Consider the following 23,151-nt stretch of genomic DNA (forward strand, 5'->3'; position numbering starts at 1 on the left):
GGCACCCTATCACCTATTTAGTGCACTACTTTTGACCAGGGCTGGTCATAAGTAGTGCACTATATAGAGAATAGGTTGTCATTTAGGACATAACCTAAGATGTGTCCAGTACTTTGTACTGTCTCCCCAGGCTGATGACAGAGCTGAACGTTTTCACTGTTTTCTGACACTCCGGGACGTACCTTGTTCTCTGTAATTACATTTTAAGGGGAAACGTTCATTTATGCAGTGTGAATAACTAATGAGTGTAAATGTCTAATCATTTATTGAAAGTGTAAGAGAAGTTGAGAAGATACAGCCGGTGTTTTGAAAGATTGTGAAAGTTATTGTTTTGAAAGGGACTCTTAAAGGTCTCGAGGTCTGTAAAGGAAGTCTTAGAATTGGATCCTTATTAGTTTAACATATGTACTGTAGTACCATATCAATATTAGTATCTTGGTGATGCCATTGGTGAATATATGCATTTCTCAATGAATCATTAAAATACATTTAACTGAACTTAACACTATTTACTTTCTGACCTGCTAGCTACTTCATTCCAAGGCCACCTTATGTTCTACATTGAAATTTCTTAGTCATAAAATTCAAATTTTTGCTTTTCATACCCCTTGAAATCCAACATAAGGACAAGGGCCTTAAGCAAGGAAGCAGAGAGGAGCGTGGAAAACATGTCTTATTCTAATGTTCATAACGAAAGCCTTTAACTACAACCAGGGTTCATAACCATAATATTTTTCACAACCTTAAGCGAATTCTCCTAACCTGCGACGAAAAGTCAAATCTAACGTTAATTTGACAAGCTGGATTCTTTCTTGCCGAGAAACAGCCCAATCGTCTCGCACACATGCAGGTGATCCGCGCGAACGCAGATGTCACCCCGATCCTGGCTGATATGTTAATTTAGTTGATCAAATATTTTAAAACAGTACCTGAATACATTACACTAAAAAATTACTTAATTTCCATGACTTTTCAAATTTGATCATTTTCCAAAACTTTTCCAGGCCTGGAAAACACCATTTCAAAATTCCATGACTTTCACAGGATTTTCTTGACCTTACCAACCATGTACAATAAGCAGAGCGAATCCAGCGATGGTGCATCGATCCGTAGGTTAATTGTGTCTCTGGAGCCCGATTCAGCGCAGAGTTGCTGTCAATATCTTTATATCTTACCCTGAGGCATACACACATCTCTGCCCTTCACAACCAGTGTATGTATGTGTGGTGTGAGTTTCTTAAATATTGACAGTGACATTGACTATGTGGCAGTTCTTACCGAAGCCAAATAACCAGGCAAACCAGAGACAAACCATTATGAAAAAAAAGTGATATTTACTCTCCCCATGAAGGCACATTTAGGAATCAAGAAAAGCCCAACACAGAAAATCACTATGTTTTGTACATAAAACCAGTTAAAAAGCAAAGAGTTTAGACAAAGTCCTAGTATTTCTCTGGTATAGTTGAATAACTATCTGAGAAAAGTTGTTTACTGACCTCTTGATCTAGTAGTGTTCCATCCCACTACCATGGGACTTCCATGTTTTGGACAACAGAATGTACTACGGCCTCAGACAGCAGCAACGAATAACAAATGGATTGCCTTCCAAACAAAACCCCAGAGGTCATATACAGCTTTGTGTTTTGTTGTTGCACTACTGTTAATACTCGAGTAAAAAATACAAATAAATGTTTTTCTTGCAAGGGGTGCGTTCACACAGTATAGTACAGAATGGTAATGTTGGACAAACTAAAGAATTGACTTACGATAAACTGAGCTCCAATAAATCAGACAAGTAATTTTCAATCAGGAAACACCTTCCAAGGAATCATTCCAATTCGTAGATCAAGGAATGTAATTTCACCCTTCTCCATTTGAAAATCATTGGACTCCACTAACATGTAAAGTATGTGTACATGTAATAACCTATGTAGCGTTAATGTACAGACAACAATTGTTATATTAACACACACACACACACACACGAATACAAGTATACATACAACAAAAAAAGTACAAAACATTACAACTAATGGATTTTAAGGCCCTGATATCTTGGTGCACACATTACAGCTCATTCAGTCCAAAGCCTCCATTGAGTTACATAGGCTAAGTGTGAAATTGACTTTTACGTAAATCCCAAGTTGACGTCAATGAGAGATTTGCATAAATATACGTTACATGCAATGATCTCAAGATAGCATTTAGCCTGCAGGTAATTCATACGGAAAAAAACATTTTTCCCCCCCCAAGTGGTAGGGAGAAAGAAATGGAAGGTTGGTGGTTGACATACACCAACTAGCACTGGCTATACTCTCTAAAAACAGGGGTGTCAAACATACAGGGGTCCAATCCGGCCCACAGGTGGTTTGAGTAAATGGCTGTGTTTATACAGGCAGCCCAATTCTGATATTTGCCCAAATATTGGCAAAAGAGCTGTACTGACAAAATCAACACTTTAAAATGACTAATACCAAAAGCGAAAATGTGTAGAAATTATAATTGACCAATAATGGAAATATAACCAATTTTCAGTGATGAACTCCGGACCTGGCAAAATGAGTTAGTCCCCTGCTCTAAAAAGAGACAAAGCACTGTATCGTTCCCCATTTACAAAACGCCTGCGTGTTCATCCAAAAGTAATACAACACCGCATTCTGCATATTTACATGACTTCAATACAATTTGTTGAACAACAAACTAAGTTAACTAGATCTCAGATATTTACCATCAAGGACCACAAATAATACTTTCTCAATAAAAGGGGGACAATCGACAAAATTCAAATAATCAATCATTACTTTAATGAGCTAGTGTGCTACGATATCTCTAAAATGGCATTTCTTTCTGGGCCTAAGCTGGGGAAAAAAAGTTGATTTAGAAATAAATTATGATTTCCTGTTTTTGAAGAAACAATCCATTTCCGTCGTTCTCTCCATCCAGTTGGCACGTGGGAATGTTTCAACCCATAAAACCTTGCTACACACAAATAATAAAACATAACGTGAAAATTGCATTTGGCTTTTTGCCCAATCAGGACGGACAGCTAGAAGCAGAGTTAGAATCCCATTTTGTGAAACGGCTGCCACTTCTGCCCAACCCCCTCTTCCCTCCTCTGGTTCTCCCTCCCACTAGTTGTCAGTTTAAAGACGTGGTGGCTGGGGGATATGGTGCCACCTCACATTGTCCTGGGTGGAAGCTGCTGCTTGTACATGCCCGCCAGGGCCTTGGCGGTGCTCTGGATCATCTGGCGGCGGGACATGCCCGTGAAGGCCTGGTGCCAGTCCGTGCGCGACACATTGGGTATGTTGCGCTCCAGCACCTCGCCCACTGTCACTAGTAGGCCCGACCAGCGAAGGCTGTAGTCCGGCGGGGTCAGGGACTGGGCCTTTGGGGACAGGTGAAAGATAGTGTTCCTATCACTTGACATTTACATGCATTAATTTCACCAACACCTGTTCATACAACCACTCTCCTTACAGTGTCTAGTCCATATTCTGTAGACTAACAACAATTTACACTCAACTCAATTCACATTTAATAAATAAACATTATTTAATATTTCATGTTTAGAGACTGCTTAAATTATAACAATTCGGAAAGCAATTTGCCTTCAAACCCTTTCACGCTTTTACTTTGAAGCAATGTTCCAATTTCACCAGTGACACAGCATTGACCGAAATACTCATTTTCACAGAGTTTTAAATCAAGGCAATTAAGTTGACATGATGAAATTCTATTTCAATACAACACCACGCTACAGCTTTGACAGGTCGAATTTGAAAAGGGACACTTATGGTACAATGGGTCATTACACTGATGTCTTTTCATCCAGAGGGAAAGACTAAAACTCCCCCCAAAGTTCCATTTGACTTTTTCAATAGACACAAGTGTATGGTATGTGCTAACATTGAGTTCTAACAGCAATCTAACATTGATAACACATGCAACCACATTAAGAGATACGGTAAATACATGTAATTAATTGAGCGTCATTGTGTTGTGGGGCAAACTGTACTGTTAACATGAGGGTGCAGTAGTGGCAGCTGTGAGCTCCTACCTGCTGGACGTGCTCCAAGGCCAGTGGCGTAGCCTGAGTGAAGGTCTCAATGTGAATGCCAGCTCCGGGATCCTCCAGGATTAGACAGCCAATGTCAAACCATCTGGAACGCCACAGAATAACAGCACTGTTAAAGCTGCAATATGCAACTTTTTGGGCAACAGTTTATTAGGTACACCCATCTAGTACTGGGTCGGAACCCCCTTTGCCTCCAGAACAGCCTGAATTCGTCAGGGCATGAAAACGTTGCTCAAATGGTATCAAGGGACCTATCGTGTACCAGGAGAACATTCCACACACAATTACACCACTGCCAGCAGCATGTACCATTGACACCAGGCAAGATGGGGCCATGAACTCATGCTGCTTACGCCAAATCCTGACACTGCCATCAGCACGACACAACAGGAACCCGGGATTCGTCTGACCAGGCAATGTTTTTCCCACACCTCAATTGTCCAGTGTCGGTGATTGCGTGCCCACTGGAGACGCTTCTTGTTTTTCTGATGAAACAGAAAACCGGGTGTGGTCTTCTGCTGCAATAGCACATCCGTGACAAAGACCGACATGTTGTGCGTTCCGAGATGCCGTTCTACACCAGTTGTACTGTGCCATTATTTGCCCGAATGTGGCCCGCCTGTAAGTTTGCACGATTCTTGCTTTTCTCCTTCAACCTCTCATCAACGAGCTGTTTTCAACCACAAGACTGCTGCTGACTGGATGTTGTTTGTTGAACCATTCTCGGTAAACGCTAGACACTGTCATGCGTGAAAAGCCCAGGAGGCCGGCCGTTTCTGAGATACTGGAACCGGCGCGCCAAGCAGACGATCACACCACGCTCAGTCACTTAGAATAGGCAAAACGAGTGACCTAACGTTCAATGGAACAGTAACTGGATGCCTGTCAGCCTGCTTTATATAGCAAGCCACGGCCACGCGACTTAGTGTCTGTAGGAACAAACCATTTGTGTGAACGGGGCGATGTACCTAATAAACTGAGTGTAGATCTGTCATTCTCATTGAAAGCAAGTCTGTATGTGTATTATTTCTATACTTTGTTCTTAAGTGAAGTTTTTGCATCTTTTACACCAGCTTCAAACAGTTGAAAAAAATACTGGAAAATATATTTCACAGAGGTTTAGATGGCACAATGATAATCTACACTACACTTACTTGTTGTGTCACAAACTGAAATTAGACAAACTATTAGAATTCTTGCAACCAGGAAATGGTAGAGCAATTTCTGCACATTGCACCTTTAAGTATGGCGTATGCATCACAATGCAGGCAAGACAGATTATGACAAGAGTGAAACTAAGCAATAAGCAGACAATGAGCAAATCACACTTTTGGATTTAGGTTGACAGGAAGTAGCAGGGAAGGGAGGGGGAACCGTTAACTAAATATTATGGTCCATCAATTGCAACCCTCTGATAAAGCAAAGCAGTGAGCAGCACCAAATACTGGATGCTAGAGAAGATATTCCAGACTAGCAATAACATACCTGATACAACTAACAGCCACACCTTCACCTGCTCGACTGACAACCTGAACACAACCCTGATCTAATTAACTGTCCATGCTCCTCCATATAGTATTCTACCCTTGTGATGACAATCTTATTCGGTTCATTGACCCTAGCGGAGTCTAAAACGACTGGGAGCTGGTCTAAGCTATAAAGGCTGCGTTTACACAGGCAACCCAATTCTGATCTTTTCCCACTAATTGGTCTTTAGACCAATCAGATCAGCTCTTTTGCCAATAATTGGGCAAAATATCTGAATTTGGCTGCCTGTGTAAACACAGCCATTTTATCCTTGGCTTGGCCCGCAACATTCTGGTACTTGGCTTGGAATGCAACATTCTGGTCCTTGGTTTGGCCAGCAACATTCTGTTCATTTGAGGAAGCCCTCTGGGAGATTGAGCCACTCTGCTACTTGGTGATAAAGGTAAAGGCATTCAAGGTCGAGGTCAGAAGAGCTCATCTGTTTTAATGCCCTAAAGCACATTACTGGCCTTGTGGGGAGATCAGCAGTCTAGCTAAACTGCACAGGTCTCACAGTTGATTTTCTGAGGGGGAATGGGAGTTTTGACACATGTAGCAAGGTGAGGTGAGGTATGCTAGATTAGTAGAGCCTTCTGGGGACATTGGGTTGTTTTATCTGATTTCTGAAAAAGTCTCAAGAAGGCTCAGAGTGCACCACACCCTAGCTCAGTATTTTCCAAATGTGGGGCGAGAGAAAAGGGAAGCATGGGTGTTGAAGTCACAATCAGTTGACCGATTATGGCCTGAAAGCAATAGTCTATATCTTAAAATTGCGATTTTGTGGTACTGTATCAAATAGATGCAGACTAATAAAAACAAAAAAAAATGCATTTTCAAAAATCTATTATTAGAAAAGTTCCAGATTGATAAACATTTTTTAAAATTGCAATACATACGTAGCATAATGTAACCATATATGATATGCCACGGAATTGTCAAATGCAGTCTGACTACTTTGTTATATAGACTACAGGCTGTTATGATAGTTAAAGCCACATTTCTTAGTCCTTAAAGGGGTACCCTGTTCGACTTTGGCGTCATTGTGGTTCATGTTGTATATAAATGACATTGAATAATACTGTTCACACCTGTAACATTCACCTCAACGCAGAAGAGTTATTTATCCCTGTGCCTCTTCAGTGCAGCAGGCCATTCATGACCTTCAGCATGATTCTGACTCAAACCCCCCCCCCACAAAAAAAAACCACTTACTGAGCTTAAATTACTGTTAACTGCAAATAAAACCAAGTTTATTCAGTTCCCTAGCTCTCGTAATGTTGATCCTGAGGACTTGCTTATTTGCACTTCAAATGGAGCAAGTTTCTCACTAAGTACTTGGGTATCTGGAATGATGATAAATTGTCTTTTGAAACACACATTGAAAACTTTAAAAAGAAGCTGAAATCTATTATTTAACTTTTTATTTTATTATATAGAAATAAATCCTGCCTCTGTTTAAACAACGCTGCTCCCTGTAATAGACTATGGTGACTATATATGCACGCCGCAGCCTCGGTTTTGAAACCATTGGACTCAGTATTCCATTCAGCAATATATTTTATCACTGGGGACAGTTTTAGGACTCATTGTCTTATTTACAAAAATGAGGGATGGACCTCTGTAAGAAGAGAGCTGCACTCTTATTTACTTACAAAGCAGTCTTGCAGAAACTTCCTCTGGACATAACATCATTGATTCAATTTAGACGTACAAATTACCAAACCCGTTCTCAGGGATGGATAACTCCAGAGATCCCTTTAGTCTCCACAGAATTAGGAAAATCTGCTTTTAGTTTTGCCCCTTATGTGTGGAACCTTCAGGCATTTAAAATGATTGATTGGAGACTTACGTTACAGAACGCCATTGCATTTCTTAAATCTGTTTAATGTTGTGTATTGTGTTTTATAGTGTGTTTATTTGGAATGATTATGTAGGGCTGTTGTGTTTTATTTCTAAACGTATACAAGGCTCTCTTGTAAAAGAGTCTTATCTCAATGTGACTCCCTGTTAAAATAAAGGTTCAATTATACACATTTTCTGTAAATCTATCATCTTAAACATAATCTTTGATATTTTAAACAAATGAAATGCTTTTGGAAGAGGTCAGAATCAGCATTTCAGAAAGAAATAAACGATTACAGCTTAATAAAGTAAAGATAATTAATAGGAGGTACACACAGAAAGAATAGTAAAATTCACACATGAAAAATGTATCATTTCCATCTCACTACTCATCGATTGCTATAATCCTTGGCGTAAACATTCATTTCAGACCATTCCAAAATTATAATCCATTTTAAAAGGGATAATGGGAAAGCTTACAAAACAGCATTCATTATCTATGATGAGGTTTTTGGACCCAATGGTACATATGAGGGGAGATAAGCAGGCTGTTTGAGAGAGTTACACAAGTGTGTAACAAGGGAGATTAAAAATAGAAAAAAGCTAATTTGGTCATTCGAACACGTTCTTACATATGAGGCAGCTGGCGATGTGTGTGTGTGGAATGCTGTGAGTGTGTACAGTGAAATGAGTGAGTGCGAGAGGGTGTGTGTGTGTATGCGTGCGTGAATGAGGGTGTATGAAAGTGAGTGTATGAAATGCATGTGTGTGAAATGTGTGTGTACAGGGGTTTTGAGATTTAAGCGGTCTTTTCTCCCGCTGTGCTTACTTGTCGGGGAAAAGCTCGGCGATGAAGTTCTCCACAGAGACCACGGGCTGCTTCTCGTGGATGACGCCTGCCCGCCGCAGGCTGTCGATGCGCTCCTGGGCCCCCTGTGGAAACACACACCTCAGAATCAGGCAGAACTCATTTATCAATAATAAAGACCTTTATTTGAACAACTGCAAGGAAGCTCACAACCTGGAGAGTAACTTCCAGGACATACAGGAAAGAAATTCTCAGGATATACCGGAGTGGATCTCAAAGATTTTACATACTTCATCTACACAAAGAGCTGCATACCCCTCCAAGGGGGAGGAAAGCTTATAAAAGAGAGATATGGGGTAATTGGCTCCACTTCCTTAGAAAAAGAAAACAAATGAGAACAGGTTCTAGCTGGTTCTCACAGCCTATATGTCTAAGATAGTGTGATAGGATCTTTAAAGCCTAACCAGAGGAAACTAGATTTCCACCTGGCTAGGCTTTTAGTGCCCTATAGATAATGAGCCAGTAGTAAATTAGTCCTCTGTGCGGTTTGTAAAGAGGTTACTGGACAGATGTGCAAAATTAGCAGTGAATAACACTACTCAACTCAAGCATTTACATAGCATTAGGCTGTAACAAAACGGTTTTGCGCCAACAAGTGGAAGACACCCATTGCTGGATATGAGCAAGTCAGACCACACACACGTTGCCCGCCACCATTCAGCCTGTTGCCAAACATCTCTCTTGTTGTGAGACATCGAGAATCAAAAGGAAATGCACACACAATCTCTTGAACACACGCATACACACAAAAAACTTCTCTGGATGACTTAACACTGATCAGAGTGTTTATCGCATGCAGTAGAATGAGCTCAAGGCATTTTCAATACAAAGCTTGTTGCTGCAGTATAACAGCATTTGTCAGTCTGGGTCTGCGGTGCTTTACATGGCACTGTTCGTAAAGCAGAGTACCCCTGTGTCTGTTTGTTGATTCTTAAGGAGTTTCCTTCACTGAGAGGATGATGCATTGCTGCCTAAATAGAATTGGACACAAACCCCATCTGCTTCCATAGAGAACAGGTGTGTGAGGATAGCCATTAAGACCAATGGCTACCTGTTTGTTAAAACACACACTAGGGCTGGGAATTGCAAGGGACCTCACGATATAATTATATTGTGATTCAACACTAATTTCATTGTGATTCCATGGACCAAACATATTGCTCACCATATGTCTGCTGCAGAGGGACAAGAGAGAGCCATGAGAAAACAAGTTGATCAGTCATTGAAATAAGGGCTGAAAACAAATAGGCTTCCTATTTAAAAACTAAATGGAGAACAAGCTATGAATTAAAAATACTGGAGTTTTTGGTGCAGGAACAGCCAACTTGCGCAAAAATAATATCCCAAAATGTAACTGCTATTTTCAAAGTATTTCTGCTGTTTTGTTTCATAGCTGGTAAAATTGATCTCACCTAGTCAAATAACTACGAATCCTATAGCCTATCGCACCTCACGCAGCAACCCCGCCTGGCTGGGGGCCGTGCGCACGTGAACACCTGAGTGAAAGATTCGTTTTTAGAAGTGCTAATTTACTTGAAGCAAAAGAGACTTAGTCCTTATGTTTCTTTGACTATTTACATTGTTTTGTTCACAAGCTAGGTTGTTTTTCCATGTTTGAATTTCAACTGCTAGGGAAGACAACACTTTCTACTAGTGAGACTCAAATCTCACAGGCACAAACATGACTAGTCACGTTACTACAACATACCACATCACTTCTTACTAGTAATACATTTATTTTTATAGAAACATTACAAAGCATGCTCACCTTTTTTGTGTTTTGTTGGTTTAATTTTAGCTGGGAAAAATATTTTTTGCTGGTAAAAAAAAAATCTGAGTGGCTGGTAGATTTTAAAATCTACCTGCCAGAATGGCTGGTAGACCAAAAAGTTTATTTTATGGCCGACCCCAGTTGTAGCTGAATACAATCTTATTGCTGTCAGTGACTACTGGTGTCCTATTACATGGCAGCACATTCACAGTCTAAGGGTATCCTTTCTACATGAACACATTTGCTACATTGTTGCTAGAATTTGAGTACTAATGACTTCAGTAAATAGGTGTGACAGAAGTGGGAATTTTTTACATTTCCAAAACCTGAGCAATAACGTATGTTTTAAATACAGTCTACATATACATATATATAAAGAACTGCAATACATACCCAGATCACACTTTAAACAAACTATAAAGGCTTTATATATGTCTTCATTAGCACTAATACATAAATGCACACCAGTGTCTGAGATATTGGAAACGTGATAGACAGCTGACCTTGACTCCGGCTGCGTAGCCAACGGGCTGCGGGGCGATGTTGGACTGGCCGGCCTCCCCGGTCACCATGGCCATGCCAAACACCTCTTGGAAGGCATCTCTCACTGCCCCCACCTTCACCTCTTTGTCTGATGTCACCACGATGTCCAAGTCCCCGCCCGACTCTAAAAAACACACAGACACAGTTAATACAGGAATAATCTCATTACCAGACACTTCCGCCCATATGTGTGAAGTCTGGTGGACCAGACTTTATTTACCAACCAACCAACCAACCCACACAACACCTTCCCCCCTAACCCTACCCCGTACAACAAGTTCCTGCCTGGGTCCTGCCTCCATTAAACTCACTCACTTCTCTACATCAATCCTCCCAATCTTTTATTTTTATTCATTCTAATTCATTTTATATATATATATATTCTATGAGCCCTATACCCCTGAAACCACTGATAGTCCAGAGAAATGTTGCCATCAGATTGACAGAGATTCCACTGAGAACTCTATCACTCTGTATTCAACTGCTGAAAATGCAATTGAGTCGCTGATGCCAATGTGTGTAGCCTATATTGTTAAATCATGCCTGTTTGTGTCTCAAGGTTGACTTGCCCGGATCATTGTACCGCTGCCTGTTTGCCAGGACATCTCAATAGAACAAGAGAGCTGGTACATTTTAAAGGCAGTGGTCATCCAATCCTGAACCTGGAGACTCAGTGTGTAGATTTTGGCTTTTGGTGCATCAGAATGAACACCACCTGATTTAACTGACAACCAGGGATGTAGTGCTGCTGTAGCGGGAGGTCCTCACTTTTTTTCAATTTGAGACTACCCAGAGATGCATGGTAAAAATACACTACATGACCAAAAGTATGTGTCCACCTGCTTGTCGAACATCTAATTTCAAAATCATGGGCATTAATATGGAGTTGGTCGCCCATTTGCTACTATAACAGCCTCCACTCTTCAGGGAAGGCTTTCCACTAGATGTTGGAACATTGCTATGTGGATTTGCTTCCATTCAGCCACAAGAGCATTAGTGAGGTCGAGCACTGATGTTGGGCGATTAGGCCTGGCTCGCAGTTGGCATTCCAATTCATTCCAAAGGTGTTCGATGGGGTTGAGGTCAGGGCTGTGTGCAGGCCAGTCAAGTTCTTCCACACCGATCGACAAGCCATTTTTGTATGGACCTCGCTTTGTGCACAGGGGCATTTTCATGCTGAAACAGGAAAGGGCCTTCCCCAAACTGTTGCCACAAAGCTGGAAGCACAGAATCATCTAGAACGTCATTGTATGGCCTAGTGTTAAGATTTCCCTTCACTGGAACTAAGGGGTCTAGCCAGAACCATGAAAAATAAAAGTCCAATGGCGCCAAAATTTACACCACTCCAGCCGACACTTGGCTTTACGCATGGTGATCTTAGGCCTGTGTGCGGCTGCTCGGCCATGGAAACCCATTTCATGAAGCTCCCAATGAACAGTTATTGTGCTGATGTTGCTTCCAGAGGCAGTTTGGAACTTGATAGTGAGTGTTGCAACCGAGGACAGACGATTTTTACGTGCTACACGCTTCAGCACTCGCAGGTCCCGTTCTGTGAGCTTGTGTGGCCTACTACTTCGCGCCTGAGTTGTTGCTCCTAACGTTTCCATTTCACAATAACAGCACTTAGTTGACCGTGGAAGCTCTAGCAGAGGAGAAATTTGACGAACTGACTTTTAAGTCACTGAGCTCTTCAGTGAGGCCATTTTACAGCCAATGTTTGTCTATGGAGATTGCATGACTGTGCTCGATTTTACACGCATCTCAGCAATGGGTGTGACTGAAATAGCAAAATCTACTAATTTGAAGGGGTGTCCACATACTTTTGTATATATAGTGTATTTCTGGAAAATGTATTTTGATAAATTATAATTACCACAAACATTCCATGAAAACAATAGAGTGACAAACTAAATAAATATGTAGGCTATAGCAGCCTAGAGGTAAATAGTGGTTTATTCCCAGTCTTCTCTCACTCTGGTGGTGGAGTGAATGATGAATAACTACAGGCGTGTGCAGACGTAACCAGAACAGCCACAGACCGAAAACTCTATCAGGGGTTGCTCAAACAGCTGTCCTCAAAACAGTTTGTTACGGACTTGGAACTCTTGTACGACGTACCCTACTGTCCGATTGCTTGGCTTACAGAAACACCTCTATTGCATATGCAGACGAACTGATCCATCACATGAACCTTATCACATCCAAATTCACTACGGCTGCCTTGATGTTCATAAAAAAAATACAAAAAAATGAATACAGTTGAACCCAGAACGATGACCACTTGGTTACGTTGCTGTCCTTACAGCACCACGATTAGAAGAGCGCTCAAAACGCATAAAATAACTCAAGATCTGTTGCCTAATAGTCCTACTCATGACTTAATACAAATAGAAGACTTTCACTTCTCACAATGATGCTGGTTTAGTAAAGTTAGATCAAAGCTGAATCAATGTCTTGCAAGATCTCACAGGCTAATGATTAATTTGTATTTTACATAACAGACCCAAATATAATAGCATATAGGCCCTACTGTAGCACAGTAGGCCTATAATATGTTAAACCAAAAACACCACCTAAGTAATTTCTTATCTGAAGTTGAACAGTAATATTTGTTTCCTCATGCGGCCAAAATGCAACAGCACGCTCCGCAGGAAATGCTTTGATTGAAACAGAAAACACTTATAAGAAAGGCTTATAGTTTGCATGCAGTTTGACCGGAAAAACATGAAGAAAAATGTTTTTTTTTAAATCACGATTGACAGTGATAATGGCCTATTTTGAAATTAGTTAGCGTATGCCCAACGGTGTCTGATGGTATTAAAAATAAACAATTTTCTTGAGATAAGATGTGTGGGCATAGGCAGATGTTGCAATTGAAGGATGCATTTTTATCTATAATAATATTCAATAGGCTACATCTGTGGGTACAACCTGACTGAAACGATAACGTTTCATTGTTAAATGTTAAAGCTGGAACGGAAGAAAAGCCTGCACACCCAGTGGGTTTACAGCAGTGGTGGAAAAAGTACCCAATTGTAAGAGTAAAAGATACCTTAAAAGAAAATTACTAAAGTAAAAGACTACTAGGAGTAAAATTCTAAAAGTATTTGGTTTTAAATATATGCAAGTATCAAAAGTAATTGCAAAAATGTAGTTAAGTATCAAAAGTAAAAGTATACAAAATTTCAAATTCCTTAGATAAAGCAAACAGAAGGGAAAGTTATTTATTTCACAGATAGCCAGGGACACACCAACACTCAGACATCATTTATAAAGGAAGCATGTTTGTTTAGTGAGTCAGCCAGATCAGAGGTAGTCAGGATGACCAGGGATAAGTACGTGAATTGGACCATTTTCCTGTCCTGCTAAGTATTCAAAATGTAACAAGTACTTTTCTGTGTCAGGGAAAATGTATCGAGTAAAAAGTACATTATTTTCTTTAGGAATGTAGTAAAGTAAAAGTAGATACCCCCCAAAAACTAATTCAGTAGTACTTTAAAGTGTTTTAACTTAAGTAATTTACACCACTGGGTTTACAGCACCAGGATTAAAAGAAAAACAGTTTAGTTTTTATTTAATGTAGTACAAGGTCAAAAGAAAGAAAATGTAGTTTAAAACAGTGAAACAATGAGTAAACGAGTCGCTTACCCATTATCGATTTGCTATATCCATGAAGGAGAGTGCATGCTAGACGAGTTTGAAAATCGAGAGACTCAACAAGTGATTTTATCCTGTACATCCCGCAAGGAACGTTTAGACTTAAGTCAGCGGCAAGTTCTTATTTAGAGGAGGCAATTGCGTGTTGAGCTTATCTGTGATTTTAACCTGGCAGTGATTGGGAGTCCCACAGGGCGGTGCACAATTGGCCCAGCGTCATCAGGGTTTGGCCGGTGTAGGATATCATTGTAAATAAGAATTGGTTCTTAACCTGTTAGGGCTAGGGGGCAGCATTTGCACGTCTGGATAAAAAAAATGTACCCGATTTAATCTGGTTACTAATCCTACCCAGTAACTAGAATATGCATATACTTATTATATATGGATAGAAAACACTCTAAAGTTTCTAAAACTGTTTGAATGGTGTCTGTGAGTATAACAGAACTCATTTGGCAGGCAAAACCCTGAGACATTTTCTGACAGGAAGTGGATACCTGATGTGTTGTATTACCTTTAAACCTATCCCATTGAAAAACACAGGGGCTGAGGAATATTTTGGCACTTCCTATTGCTTCCACTAGATGTCACCAGCCTTTACAAAGTGTTTTGAGTCTTCTGGAGGGAGATCTGACCGAACAAGAGCCATGGAACGATGATGTCCCATTAGACACCTGGCGCGAGTTCATGTTGGGTACCCTCGTTCCAATACGTTATAAAAGAGTATGCATTCGTCCACCTTGAATATTATTCATGTTCTGGTTAAAAAGGCCCTAATGATTTATGCTATACAACGTTTGACATGTTTGAACGAACGTAAATATATTTTTTCCCCTCGTTCATGACGAGAAGTCCGGCTGGCTTAGATCATGTGCTAACAAGACGGAGATTTTTGGACATAAATGATGAGCTTTTTTGAACAAAACTACATTCGTTATGGACCTGTGATACCTGGAAGTGACATCTGATGAAGAGAATCAAAGGTAATGGATTATTTACATAGTATTTTCGATTTTAGATCTCCCCAACATGACGTCTAGTCTGTATCGCAACGCGTATTTTTCTGGGCGCAGTGCTCAGATTATTGCAAAGTGTGATTTCCCAGTAAGGTTATTTTTAAATCTGGGAAGTTGATTGCGTTCAAGAGATGTAAATCTATAATTCTTTAAATGACAATATAATATTTTACCAATGTTTTCTAATTTTAATTATTTAATTTGTGACGCTGACTTGACTGCCGGTTATTGGAGGGAAACGATTTCCTCAACATCAATGCCATAGTAAAACGCTGTTTTTGGATATAAATATGAACTTGATAGAACTAAAAATGCATGCATTGTCTAACATAATGTCCTAGGAGTGTCATCTGATGGAGATTGTAAAAGGTTAGTGCATCATTTTAGCTGGTTTTATGGTTTTGGTGACCCTGTCTTTGAATTGACAAAACATTACACACAACTCTTGTAAATGTACTGTCCTAACATACTCTAAATTTATGCTTTCGCCGTAAAACCTTTTTGAAATCGTAAAACGTGGTTAGATTAAGGAGATGTTTATCTTTCAAAGGGTGTAAAATAGTTGTATGTTTGAAAAATTTGAATTTTGACATTTATTTGGATTCAAATTTGCCGCTCTTGAAATGCACCTGCTGTTGATGGAGTGCACCACGGGTGGCACGCTAGCGTCCCACCTAGCCCATAGAGGTTAACTGACTTGACTAGTTAAATAAAGGTTAAATAAAAACATTCTGGCACCAGCACACATTGTTTGCATCCCAAATGGCACCCTATTCCCTACATAGTGCACTACTTTTGTCCAGGGCCCATAGGAATAGGGTGTGACTTGGGACGCACCCATTGGCTTGCAGATATAGGGAGATAATGGATAAGCGGCTATTGGCTTCATCCCAATCCCACACCCTTCTCCCCAAAGTGTGCGCTTGTACACTTCCTGTACTGGATTTCAAAGCAAGGGATTGATGTAAGCATTGGCTAGCTAGAGTGCGTTTTCAACTGGGTTGGGCTCAATTAAAATGTAAGTCTCAATTCAGGAAGTGATTTTTTGGGGGGGAGAAGAAAAAAAAAATGCTTCTCCTTTTCAGTTTATTGAGAAGTCATGGGAAATAAAAGCCCGTTTTTTTCAATTTACTAAATTGGAATTTCAGTTCCTGAATTGATTAACCCCAACCCTAGTTCCACCACTGTTAAATTCATGATAAACGGTGTTGGTGTTAACTTACTGATGTATGGAGCCATGCCCGGGTCCAGAGTGGTGATCATGGATTCCACTGAGTGCTTGGTCTTATCCAGGACCGTCTTTACCATGTGGTTACCTGCCACGCCCTGAGGATTGACACACAGAGTTAAGACATGTTCTAAGACTGGATGTCATTTGCATCCCCTTAACTGACTGGTTAAAAATAAGACATTGTTAATTAGTGTGACAATGAATGCGCTAATGACCCAAGCTAATTAGTGTCATAGCTCATTACTTCTACAGGTGGTACAATGTTCGAAGGAAATTAAGTTAGGCTAAGCGACTGTTTCAAAGTACCTTTTTTACTTTACTCTGTATCTCAGTTGTTTCAAAAGCGTTAAAATGTAACTGAATAAAAACACACCATCACTAACTCATGAGTCCGTACACCAGGGTTGGTTTCGGGACAAAACAAAGTTGAGGGAACCCTGAACAGTTCCAATTTTTGAACCAACAGCTTGTGAGCGTTTGTGCCTGCATGCCCGACTACCTGCCAGCGCGCAATGTGCATGTAATCCTAAACAAGACTGGATGGCAGGGTTTCCGTTAGCCGGTAAAAGCCGGGCATTTGGCCGATAGAAAAAAGCAGATAAATTTGGCAGTGGCCAATTATCCGGGATAATGCTTTTTAGCCTATTCGTTGATGTAAATACCAGTGGATGTAAATACATTTGACTGGTCATGCTTATCGGTCTACAGGTTAATTTGCAAAATTGTGTGGAATTAAATTGGCGTGTGTGTACAATACAGTGCATTCTTGAAGTATTCAGACCCTTTCACTTTATACACATTTTGTTATGTTATAGCTTTATTCTAAAAGGGATTACATTTTTTTTTTTTAAATACTCAACCTATGCACACAATACCCCATACGGACAAAGCGAAAAAAGGTTTAGCATTTTTTGCTAATTTATTCAAAATAAAAAATAGAAATACCTTACTTACATAGGTATTCAGACCCTGTGCTATGAGACTCGAACTTGAGCTCAGGTGCATCCTGTTTCCATCGATGTTTCCACTTGTGGTAAATTCAATAGATAGGACGTGATTTGGAAAGGCACACACACCTGTCTATATAAAAAAAGGTCCAACAGTTGACAGTTCCGGTCAGAGCAAAAACCAACCCATGAGGTCAAAGGTATTGTCGGTAGAGCTTCGAGACATGATTGTGTCGAGGCACAGATCTGGGGAAGGGTACCAAAAAATGTGGCACAGTTGAACACAGTTGCCTCAATCATTCTTAAATGGAAAAAGTTTGGAACCACCAAGACTCTTCCTAGAGCTGGCCGCCCGGCCAAACTGAGCAATCAGGGGAGAAGGGCCTTGGTCAGGGAGGTGACCAACAACTCGTCACTGACAGAGCTCCGGAGTTCCTCTGTGGAGATGGGAGAACCTTCCAGAATGACAACCATCTCTGCAGCACTCCACAAATCAGGCCTTTATGGTAGAGTGGCCAGACGGAAGCCACTCCTCAGTAAGGAACATGACAGCCTGCTTGGAGTTTGCCAAAAGGCACCTAAAGGACTCTCAGAACATGAGAAACAAGATTCTCTGGTCTGATGAAACCAAGACTGAACTTTTTGGCCTGAATGCCAAGCTTCACCAGGCACCGCTCATCACCTGGCCAATACCATACCTACAGTGAAGTATGGTGGTGGCAGCATCATGCTGTGGGGATGTTTTTCAGCAGCAGGGATTGGGAGATCAGTCAGGATCAAAAACTTGCTCCAGAGTGCTCAGGACCTCAGACAGGGGTGAAGGTTCACCTTGCAACAGGACAACGACCCTAAGCACACAGCCAAGACAACGCAGGAGTGGCTTCGGGACAAGTCTCAATGTCCTTGAGTGGCCCAGCCAGAGCCCAGACTTCAACCCGATCGAACATCTCTGGAGAGACTTGAAAATAGCTGTGCAGAGCTTGAGAGGATCTGCAGAGAAGAATGGGAGAAACTCCCCAAACACTGGTATGCCAAGCTTGTAGCATCATACCCAAGAAGACGCAAGGATGTAGTCACTGCCAAAGGTGCTTCAACAAAGTACTGACTAAAGGATCTGAATACTTACGTAAAATGTTTATTTCAGTGTTAATTTTTAAAATAAATTTGCAAAAATGTCTAAAAACCTGTTTTTACTTTGTCATTATGGGGTATTGTGTGTAGACTGATGAGGGAATAAAAACTATTTAATCCAATTTAGAATAAGGCTGTAACGTAACAAAATGTGGAAAAAGTGAAGGGGTCTGAATACTTTGAATGCACTGTATGAGGCTCGTCTTACCTTGCTTCAAAGTATCCTATTAAACCTCCTCTCTAAATTTCTAATAGATATTTTCATCTCTGTCACATGAAACAGCTCGCATGTGTAGTGCCCTTTCAACAAGTGTTTTTCCGCTAATTGCATTACGGAACGAACATTCGCACGTAGCCTACTGCCTCATAATGTGAGGATAAAGTAATCAAGATTAAGCTAAACATTCTGATCTGTTGCATCAGGACTCATTGCTTTAAAAAAAGCAATATGGAGCCTAGGCCTACTGGTTGGATGACTTTGGGATCCATCTTCCCACAACTGTCCCAGAGGCTGTTTGGAATAGGCTATTTATATATTGACAAGCTGACCAATAGAATAGGGAAACCTTTCTACTATGGGGGATAGTAGATTGACATAGGCTAGTGATTTTGCTGTTCGTTACTCATCTTGTTGGCTGAGGAAAAGTAAACGTGGACAGTTATTCTAACATGTTCAAAGTGCACATCAGAATTCGGTTTGAAGGACTGATCATAATCTTGATGTGATTGGCCTGACTGAAACATGGCTTAAGCCTGATGAATTTACTGTGTTAAATGAGGCCTCACCCCCTGGTTACACTAGTGACCATACCCCCCGCGCATCCCGCAAAGGCGGAGGTGTTGCTAACATTTACGATAGCAAATTTCAATTTACAAAAAAAAAAACAATGACGTTTTCGTCTTTTGAGCTTCTAGTCATGAAATCTATGCAGCCTACTCACTCACTTTTTATTGCTACTGTTTACAGGCCTCCTGGGCCATATGCAGTGTTCCTCACTGAGTTCCCTGAATTCCTATCGGATCTTGTAGTCATAGCAGATAATAATCTAATTTTTGGTGACTTTAAGATTCACATGGAAAAGTCCACAGACCCACTCCAAAAGGCTTTCGGAGCCATCATCGACTCAGTGGGTTTTGTCCAACATGTCTCTGGACCTACTCACTGCCACAGTCATACTCTGGACCTAGTTTTGTCCCATGGAATAAATGTTGTGGATCTAAATGTTTTTCCTCATAATCCTGGATTATCGGACCACCATTTTATTACGTTTGCAATTGCAACAAATAATCTGCTCAGACCCCAACCAAGGAGCATTAAAAGTCGTGCTATAAATTCTCAGACAACCCAAAGATTCCTTGATGCCCTTCCAGACTCGTCAGAGGACAAAAATCAGTTAACCACCTAACCGAGGAACTCAATTTAACCTTGCGCAATACCCTAGATGCAGTTGCACCCCTAAAAATTAAAAACATCTGTCATAAGAAACTAGCTCCCTGGTATACAGAAAATACACGAGCTCTGAAGCAAGCTTCCAGAAAATTGTAACGGAAATGGCGCCACACCAAACTGGAAGTCTTCCGACTAGCTTGGAAAGACAGTACCGTGCAGTATCGAAGAGCCCTCACTGCTGCTCGATCATCCTATTTTTCCAACTTAATTGAGGAAAATAAGAACAATCCTAAATTTATTTTTGATACTATCGCAAAGCTAACTAAAAAGCAGCCTTCGCAAATGGAGGATGGCTTTCACTTCAGCAGTAATACATTTATGAACTTCTTTGAGGAAAAGATCATGATCATTAGAAAGCAAATTACGGACTCCTCTTTAAATCTGGGTATTCCTCCAAAGCTCCATTGTCCCGAGTCTACACAACTCTGCCAGGACCTAGGATCAAGGGAGATACTAAAGTGTTTTAGTACTATATGTCTTGACACAATGATGAAAATAATCATGGCCTCCAAACCCTCAAGCTGCATACTGGACCCTATTCCAACTAAACTACTGAAAGAGCTGCTTCCTGTGCTTGGCCCTCCTATGTTGAACATAATAAACGGCTCTCTATCCACCGGATATGTACCAAGCTCACTAAAAGTGGCAGTAATAAAGCCTCTTGAAAAAAACGAATCTTGACCCAGAAATTATAAAAAACTATCGGCCTATATCGAATCTTCCATTCCTCTCAATTTTTTTGGAAAAAGCTGTTGCACAGCAACTCACTGCCTTCCTGAAGACAAACAATGTATACGAAACGCTTCAGTCTGGTTTTAGACCCCATCATAGCACTGAGACTGCACTTGTGAAGGTGGTAAATTTAATGACGTCAGACCGAGGCCCTGCATCTGTCCTCGTGCTCCTAGATCTTAGTGCCGCTTTTGATACCATCGATCACCACATTCTTTTGGAGAGATTGGAAACTCAAATTGGTCTACATGGACAAGTTCTGGCCTGGTTTAGATCTTATCTGTCGGAAAGATATCAGTTTGTCTCTGTGAATGGTTTGTCCTCTGACAAATCAATTGTAAATTTCGGTGTTCCTCAAGGTTCCGTTTTAGGACCACTATTGTTTTCACTATATATTTTACCTCTTGGGGATGTCAATCGAAAACATAATGTTAAATTTCACTGCTATGCGGACGACACACAGCTGTACATTTCAATGAAACATGGTGAAGCCCCAAAATTGCCCTCGCTAGAAGCCTGTGTTTCAGACATAAAGAAGTGGATGGCTGCAAACTTTCTACTTTTAAACTCGGACAAAACAGAGATGCTTGTTCTAGGTCCCAAGAAACAAAGAGATCTTCTGTTGAATCTGACAATTAATCTGGATGGTTGTACAGTCGTCTCAAATAAAACTGAAGGACCTCGGCGTTACTCTGGACCCTGAGCTCTCTTTTGAAGAACGTATCAAGACTATTTCAAGGACAGCTTTTTTCCATCTACGTAACATTGCAAAAATCAGAAACTTTCTGTCCAAAAATGACGCAGAAAAATTAATCCATGCTTTTGTTACTTCTAGGCTGGACTACTGCAATGCTCTACTTTCCGGCTACCCGGATAAAGCACTAAACAAACTTCAGTTAGTGCTAAATACGGCTGCTAGAATCCTGACTAGAACCAAAAAATTTGATCAAATTACTCCAGTGCTAGCCTCCCTACACTGGCTTCCTGTTAACCTGTTGGGTCTAGGGGGCAGCATTTGCACGTCTGGATAAAAAAAATGTACCCGATTTAATCTGGTTACTAATCCTACCCAGTAACTAGAATATGCATATACTTATTATATATGGATAGAAAACACTCTAAAGTTTCCAAAACTGTTTGAATGGTGTCTGTGAGTATAACAGAACTCATTTGGCAGGCAAAACCCTGAGACATTTTCTGACAGGAAGTGGATACCTGATGTGTTGTATTGACTTTAAACCTATCCCATTGAAAAACACAGGGGTTTAGGAATATTTTGGCACTTCCTATTGCTTCCACTAGATGTCACCAGCCTTTACAAAGTGTTTTGAGTCTTCTGGAGGGAGATCTGACCGAACAAGAGCCATGGAACGATGATGTCCCATTAGACACCTGGCGTGCGAGTTCATGTTGGGTACCCTCGTTCCAATACGTTATAAAAGAGTATGCATTCGTCCACCTTGAATATTATTCATGTTCTGGTTAAAAAAGGCCCTAATGATTTATGCTATACAACGTTTGACATGTTTGAACGAACGGAAATATATTTTTTCCCCTCGTTCATGACGAGAAGTCCGGCTGGCTTACATCATGTGCTAACGAGACGGAGATTTTTGGACATAAATGATGAGCTTTTTTGAACAAAACTACATTCGTTATGGACCTGTGATACCTGGAAGTGACATCTGATGAAGAGAATCAAAGGTAATGGATTATTTACATAGTATTTTCGATTTTAGATCTCCCCAACATGACGTCTAGTCTGTATCGCAACGCGTATTTTTCTGGGCGCAGTGCTCAGATTATTGCAAAGTGTGATTTCCCAGTAAGGTTATTTTTAAATCTGGCAAGTTGATTGAGTTCAAGAGATGTAAATCTATAATTCTTTAAATGACAATATAATATTTTACCAATGTTTTCTAATTTTAATTATTTAATTTGTTACGCTGACTTGACTGCCGGTTATTGGAGGGAAACGATTTCCTCAACATCAATGCCATAGTAAAACGCTGTTTTTGGATATAAATATGAACTTGATAGAACTAAAAATGCATGCATTGTCTAACATAATGTCCTAGGAGTGTCATCTGATGGAGATTGTAAAAGGTTAGTGCATCATTTTAGCTGGTTTTATGGTTTTGGTGACCCTGTCTTTGACTTGACAAAACATTACACACAACTCTTGTAAATGTACTGTCCTAACATACTCTAAATTTATGCTTTCGCCGTAAAACCTTTTTGAAATCGTAAAACGTGGTTAGATTAAGATGTTTATCTTTCAAATGGTGTAAAATAGTTGTATTTTTGAAAAATTTGAATTTTGACATTTATTTGGATTCAAATTTGCCGCTCTTGAAATGC

At 40.4% G+C, this 23,151-nt stretch overlaps 1 protein-coding gene across 1 annotated transcript in view; it reads right to left on the minus strand.

Annotated features, from left to right (window-relative positions):
* Positions 1–1,312: 1,312 nt before the first annotated feature.
* Positions 1,313–23,151, minus strand: part of prrc1 (proline-rich coiled-coil 1) — a 46,081-nt gene continuing 24,242 nt past the window's right edge. Inside the window, exons 5-9 of the mRNA XM_014143911.2 lie at positions 16,523–16,625; positions 10,590–10,753; positions 8,277–8,380; positions 4,061–4,163; positions 1,313–3,388 (exon numbers count right to left, since the gene is read on the minus strand). Of these exons, the coding sequence (XP_013999386.2) occupies positions 3,179–3,388; positions 4,061–4,163; positions 8,277–8,380; positions 10,590–10,753; positions 16,523–16,625 (684 nt within the window). The 3' untranslated portion in view covers positions 1,313–3,178. The remainder of the gene's footprint in view (positions 3,389–4,060; positions 4,164–8,276; positions 8,381–10,589; positions 10,754–16,522; positions 16,626–23,151) is intronic.

The sequence above is a fragment of the Salmo salar genome, chromosome ssa01 (assembly GCF_905237065.1).
Source record: "Salmo salar chromosome ssa01, Ssal_v3.1, whole genome shotgun sequence".
In the NCBI taxonomy this organism is placed as follows: Eukaryota; Metazoa; Chordata; class Actinopteri; order Salmoniformes; family Salmonidae; genus Salmo; species Salmo salar.